Genomic DNA, 7,298 nt, shown 5'->3' with positions numbered 1-7,298 from the left:
CCTTATGGTTCAGCTTTCACAGCCATACATTGCAACTGGGAAAACCATAGCCTTGACTATGCACACTTTTGTTGGCAGGGTGATATCTCTGCTTTTTAGTATGCTGTCTAGATTTGTCATAGCTTTCCTCCCCAGGAGCAAGCGTCTTTTAATTTCTTGGCTGCAGTCCCTGTCTGTGGTGATCTTGGAGCCCAGGAAAATAAAATCTGTCACCACCTCCATTTCTTCCCCTCCTATTTGCCAGGAGATGATAGGTTCGGATGCCATGATCATAGTTTTCGTAATGTTGGATTTCAAGGCAACTTTTGTGCTGTCCTCCTTCACCCGCATCAAGAGGCTCTTTAGTTCCTCTTCTCTTTCTGCCATTAGAGTGGTATCATCTGCATATCTGAGGTTGTTGATATTTCCTAATTTCAACTTGTGATTCATCTAGCTCTGTTTTCCTCATTATGTGCTCTGCATATAAGTTAAATAGGCAGGGCGACAGTGTACAGCCTTGCCGAATTCCTTTCTCAATTTTGAACCAATCAGTGGTTCCGTGTCCAGTTCTCACTGTTGCTTCTTGACCCCACATACAGGTTTCTCAAGAGACAAATAAGATGGTCTGGTACTCCTATCTCTTTAACAACTTGCCACAATTTGTTGTGATCCACATAATCAAAGGCTTTAGCATAGTCAATAAAGCAGATGTTTTTCAGTGATATATACTTCTCACTATTTGAAATTGCTGCAATAAAATCCCTCCTCTTTACTTTTTAGCCTTTTTCCCTCTTGTAGGCAAGAGCTCTAAGTAGCTCTTCACCTTTAAGGGACCATGGAATCAAGTTAGCAAGCACATTCTGAGGATGTGGAACCTATTTCTAGATCCCCAGTTATCTTCATGATTCAGGAAGGCAAAGCATTTTGGAACTCAGACTATTTTAGAACACAAACTCAAACTAGAAGCCAAACCAATAGAGAACAAAAGTAATAGGTAGTTAATGAAAGAACAGATAATTATTTTTTAGGTGAACTTTGGATGGTTTAACCCATAGCATCTGTTTTTGGACATAATAGAATAACCTCTGAGTGAATGGATCAGAAGTTGCATAGTTAAAATAGTGGCAGTACACATCCTGATAGATTGTACACTGCTTAGCCCATAACTTACTGCTCTTCTGTGCCCTAAAAGTCATCCCAGCCCTCGGCCAGGAGCCTCCGTTCCCATAGCTCATACCCTGTAGCCTAACCCAGCACAAGTGACAAGAAAGGCCACTTCTCCCTTCATGGAGAAAGATATGTATGGGGCTCTTTGGATGTTTTGGCCAACAGTTCCCATCAACCCTTACCAATGGTAAAATAATATTGGAGCAGTAACACAACATATCAGGAATGTCACAAATTGTTCATCCTTGCTATGTACAGGATGCTCAATCTCCTCCCATCAAGCTGAAGAGGCAGGGAGTATATGTGACCAGTTTCTTTCCATTTGGCCTTGTGAATTAAGTCCCTTTCTAGTTGTGTACTAGAGCCAGATTTATGACAGGGAAGAAACAGCAACCGGGGATAGCACTTATTTGGTAGTCAGAAGAAAAACAATGTCCAGAACTTCCAGACTATAGTAAAAGAACATTCAGGAGAACATTTGTGCATACTTTACCACAAGAAGATAAGTCATTTTTTGCATTCAAATCTACTGAATAAAAAAAAGTGGGTCCTGCAGCCTTCACACACAAACAAGGTCCATCATTCCTTTACCTGGTGTGGACAGAGGAGTATACAGGAAATGGTTGCTCATAAACAGTTACTCTGGGCAGCTTACAAAGCACATGGGAAAATGAGTACAGTATCAGAAATACAATATACAAAACAGCACCAATATACAAAAATAGATACATCATTAAACTTTCCTTCTAGTGGAACAAGTAGCAGTTCCGATTTGAAGCTCATTTAAATTGGCTTAGAATATAAAAACAGTTTGGAACAGCTTGTATAGGGTGAAGTCTGTTTTATGGGTGGGGAGAAGTATGTTTTGCATGAGCTATCTTTTGAAAGTCACCTGTGTTCACACTTGATTGTAGTCACCAAGTACCATAGTTCATACTACAGCATGGGAGGAAACAAGTGGGCAAATGTTTTTTTGGGACCCACACTTCACTTCCAAAGACCTCTGTGCTTTCCACCAGAGATATTTGTGGAAGATGATTTTAATGGGAGCATTTGGATCTCTGCCCATTCCTTTATACCTTGTGAAGATAGATACCTTCATGTTGGCCAAAACAGTTTCAGGCAAATGGTTCTGCACAAGATATTAAGGATCCTGCCTCGCTGGGATAATCAGCTTTTCACCTTGCCTACAAGGCAGTGCAAAGAAATTCAAAAGGTAGGAATATCAATTTCTCCCTCTGCACAGGCAAGAGGGCATTCAACTCAGAGATACCAAATGACACATCTTGTGATGCTACAGAAGTCACATTCCTCCCCCAACCTGAGTGAGCTGCTCCTTGCTCCTACTGTGCTCCTTGCTTGTTTCTGTAGTTTGCTAGTGTGGGCACTTCATGGGGATCTTGGAAGAGGTATCACCTTTTCATGGAGTGCTTGTTAGCTCTGCTAACTCAGTCTCAGAGGCAGAATCTTCCCTGAGCTGAATGCCTGCCTGCTTACAGGAAAAAAATCACCAGGTAGAGTGGGGTTTTTGTTTCCTTTGACATTTAGTTGGCAACATCTTTCCTAATAAACAAGGGATGATGCTCATACAACTACTGTAAACTACCTGTACAAAATAAAGTGATGTTTGTTCTTTCTGTATATGCAGTGAAGCTACTTTCTGGATTAGTTGTCTATAGCAGTTGTCTTTAATGTGTTTTCAGGGTTTGTGTCCGCTCTCGCTGCTGGGATGCCTGTATGGTTGTAGATGGAGGAACGTCATTTGAATTTAATGATGGAGCAATAGCATCAATATTGATCAATGCGGAAGATGCACTACGTACTGTTTTGTTAGAAGAATGAACAGTTGAAAGCATTCAGAACTTAACACAAAGGAAGTGCATCATTTTAGATGTGAAAATTGCTCTTTTGTATAGAGAGGCATTTGGGAAACAAAGATTGAAATGGCTTTTCATTTCTTTTGGACAAAAAATTATTGGGAAACCAATGTTTGTCATTTATTGCACCTTTATAAATGGAAAGATAAAATTGAAGGTTAGCAATTTAAACTTGCAAATTCATGACTCTTCAAAAATGTAATGAATCTGACAGGATGCTTTTAAAACCAGGGTTTAAGCAAATTGATATTAATATAAAATTGTACAGCTCTGCAGAGGCAGTCTATCACTGGTTTCAGCAAGTGGTTTGATTCTTCCTATGTATTACATCTGTTTCTAAATTCAAATGATGTCAAAAGTAGCTAACCAAAAAAGTTAGGGTTGAATTTACTTATTCAAGAGTTTGAAGTAACCTTTTTGCATTCACCACGAGTACTACTTTTCTAATTTTGTCATAATGGTTGAAATGGACATCATGCTAGTTTTTTTCTACAGTCTAATAGGCATACCTAAAATGTGGGAGTATCTTGTGTCTAAAACTATTTTTTCAGTTTGAATGATAGAGTGCCTGACTTCAGTGGCAAGAATGAAAATCACTTGAGATTATTCTCAATACCTGCCAACAATGTGGTTTTTCTGCATCAAGTGAATTAGCTTCTGAAAAATGCTTTTCAGTAAATTCCTAGGATTCCTTCCCCCCAAAGTGTGTGCAGTAATGTGCCCTTTAAAATCATGAACTTCATCAAACCAGCAGGGAGTGGTTTCCAGCTGGAGCTGTCCACTAGCCACAGCAAAGCAGGAACAATGGTGCAGTTGAGCATAAGGCCAGATATATTGTTGTCTGTCTGTACCATGGTGATGCTTTCCCATCCCATCCCCACACAAATGGCCTTGCTAAGCAGAGACCCAGGGCTAATTAGTGAAAGTACATAATAGCATTGCTTTTACCGTTTTGGATGTGTGGAACAGTTTCTGTTCATTTTATGAAATGGACACTGTCCATGACCAGTCTCCATTTGCAAAATGGGAAAATAATCATGTTGAAAGGCATGCATCTTTCAATGAAACCTATACCGTGTCCTTAAAAAAACAAACTCAGTTTGAGTAACTATCACTGCAATGCCTGTTTTATTCCCATATAAGTAAAGATGTAAAAGAAACCATAGAAGTGTGACCACAACTGACCTCTCTCTCTTGTTTTGTTTGAACTTGTTTGTTGCCATATTTTCTAAGGTGGTATTCATTAGAGTGTTAGCTGACATTACTTAAACCAAGGTAGAATGCTGAATGACTGTAAATTTTTAAAAATTGTTCTTGCTGGTTCTGATAGGGTTGTAAAATTACTGCCAAATGCATTCACTGTTTACATTTGAAACAGTAGAATTGATCCTCAGTATGAGTCAAGTAAATGATGGAGTACTTTTTTAATTACACAATTAGCTTTTTAAACTACTCTGTGAATAGCTAAATTTTTCACAGATAGCTCCCACTTAATTTTCTGTGGCACACATGAATTGACAGATTGGATTTTTTTTCTATATTGCTGTGGCTCTAGCTTTATATAATTGGAAGCATGGTGCCTTTACTGAGATCAGTAGGACTTACATCCAAGTAAACAAGTTTTTTAAAAGGAAAAAGATGGTGCATGAAAATGTCTTGGAATAGTTTGAAAATAAGAAAGCTGTGAAAATAGTTCAGTGGAATTGCAGTTTGTTTTATGAACTTCTCAATCCACAATTTAAATTATTGAACTTGGAGCATAATCAACTTGTAGCATGAGGGTAATGCCACACCAGGGCAATCCCTGTATACCTCACTTGGACCTTGTCCCCCTTTCCCTGAATACACCCCAGGCTTGTGTGCACAGATCTCACATTCCCTAGCATTGCCTTGCACTGCCTGTCCATTTATAGGGAAGATGCAGGTAGCTCAGTTGGGCCAGCTTGGTGCTGTACCCACCCATGTGCCCTGAGGACAACTATTCCATTAACCTATGATGACAAAGTAAAGACCAATTTAAAAGTGTGGTAGACAATAGTAATCTTTATATAATTTATAGTTTGAAACATGAGTAAATGGGCAAGAATCAGTGGCTTAAATGTTCTAAAAAATGTCCAAGCAATAGCTACCTTTAGAAATGACTTCAGAATCTGCAGATACCAGAGAAGATACAGTTGTATATACAATGTGTTTTTGGGTATCCTCTATTGGTCTTAATTTGGCACAGGTGAGTGCCAGCATAGCCTTTTTCAGTGTTCATGTTGAACGTATGAAAAATTTTATAGATTGTTGAATGTATCACTTTCATCAACTGCTCCTTCTTTCAGCTAGTATACCCTTCTCCAAGCCAAAATAGTCTTATTTGGTTGCGGAGGGGGCTGTAATAGGTCACATATGCCCAGGGTCTTCTGTGGCAAATGCTGCCTGGAACATTTCCTGTTGTGAATTATGGGAGGACAACTTTCTGTTCATGTGCTGTCAGTCATCACTTTTGTGGCCTTACCCACCCAAAGCTATTTTTTCTGGCTTTGCAAAGTGGGAAGTGGCAGGAGAGGTGAAGGATGTGGTGTTAAGAGATGTGGGATAAGAGCAGTTCACATTGGGCCTGCTTGAAAGGGTCTATACCTTATTCATATTGGACCCACCATATTTGCACAAGTTGTGTCTCACTTCAAACCTCTGTTCACAATTTACCTGGTCTTCTGCCTTGATTTAGCTCACTGCATTTTTAACTGTTGCTCCTAGTCTTGTAAGAATGAAACATCAATATATAATGCTGGGAGATTTGTCATTAAAAACAAAACAAAGCAGCAGGTGGGAACTGCTAATTTGTTTCGGTATTGGTTTAACTCTTTTTTTCTGATTTATGCTTCCCCAATTCCCAGCTGCTTATTTGCCGAGTAAATAGCATCTTGTGGGGACTGCATTGGCTTGGGAAAGCAGTGCAAGAGGGGAAAACGTTAGATTTTCATTCACATTAGAAATGTCTCCCCTGCTACCTCCACAGCTTTAGTGTGTTGGGAGATCAACTGCAGAACTCCCAGATACATTTTAGTTCTAATAAACTATAAATGAGACAATCTGAAAAGACCATTCATTTATTTAAGGCACAATCCTGTGTGTTTAAATGGACAAAATTTTGTTCACTTACAGCACTCCCTAACCTGCATCACAGAAATGCTGGGAGTTGTAGTACATTTTCTATCTGAAAAATCATAGGGTTCTACACTTAAAGAATTATGTAAATTGTATCATGCTGAAGGAATCGAGCAGGCTGTTTGTATAATAGAATAAGTGGGATATGTGCAAATATCAAGGTCAATACAATGTAACTATTCCCCCTTGCTAAATTGTTTAATTCCAGTATGTCAAACTAAAGTGGTATTATTAACCTGGATTCTGTATTTTATTAACATAAAGGCGTGGGATTTGGATTCACTTGGAAATATTGTATGGTGTGGCTGTTAATGCAATGTAATAAAGGTACATTTACATTTATTAAATTACTGTTTTTCTGGTGGTTTGAAAACTATTTCATACATTCTGGTATTTAATCAAGTGATTTTTAGAATGCTGTACACATCTTCTTTTACAACTCATGCTTGAATCAAAATGTCGTTGCATCTGTGTAGTTCTTTCTAAATATTGAAGTGTGTAGCATTATCTCCAATGTAAATGTTCTTTTTCCTGCTTAAATTTTATTTTTGTCGGTATTGAAACAGGTACCAGGACAAAGTGATACAGGCATATTTCTATTAACATTGACATCCTTTCTCAGCCTGTTCTGCAGATGTGCTGAGCTACAACTCCCATTACAGGGATTATGCTTTAGGAGACTGTTTAAGAGAAGGCAAGGGTAAAAGAATAAGAGAATTTAGGATGGCACCTAAGCTCACTTTCCTTCTCTTTTCCCTCATGAGCTAACAACATAGCAATATTTAGCAGCCTACCAATATCATGGTATAGTGCGGTGGAGAGAAAATGAGAGTCAGTTCTTAATTCCATAGTTCTTCTAGGTGGAATTAAGAATGAGTTTCTTCCCTTGTTCAATTAATAGTATCAAACAATGACTAGGATATAAATAGAAAGCCATGAATTTAACTGCCTGTAGATAAGCAACTGTATGCTCTCTTGTACTATATATGCTCATAAATAAGCATTTATTGTACAACATAAATTTGTGTAATTCTAAGATTTAGGTTTAGGTGGACCTTATTCCCCAACTCCCCAAACTTTGATTATACACTCAGATAACTGCATTGCTTAATGCTTTCT

At 38.4% G+C, this 7,298-nt stretch overlaps 1 protein-coding gene across 4 annotated transcripts in view; it reads left to right on the top strand.

Annotated features, from left to right (window-relative positions):
* The window catches only part of NADK2 (NAD kinase 2, mitochondrial), a 42,025-nt gene extending 35,499 nt beyond the window's left edge, over positions 1–6,526 (top strand). For all 4 annotated transcript variants that reach the window (XM_044431245.1, XM_044431244.1, XM_044431247.1 and 1 more), the window contains exon 12: positions 2,850–6,526. In XM_044431245.1, coding sequence (XP_044287180.1) covers positions 2,850–2,988 — 139 coding nt within the window. In that variant the 3' untranslated portion in view covers positions 2,989–6,526. The remainder of the gene's footprint in view (positions 1–2,849) is intronic.
* Positions 6,527–7,298: the final 772 nt, after the last annotated feature.

Source organism: Varanus komodoensis, unplaced genomic scaffold, assembly GCF_004798865.1.
Source record: "Varanus komodoensis strain SLA01 unplaced genomic scaffold, ASM479886v1 scaffold22, whole genome shotgun sequence".
Taxonomy (NCBI): Eukaryota; Metazoa; Chordata; class Lepidosauria; order Squamata; family Varanidae; genus Varanus; species Varanus komodoensis.
The sequence above is the reverse complement of the archived record's forward strand: the minus strand, read 5'-3'. Positions and strand labels throughout refer to the sequence as shown.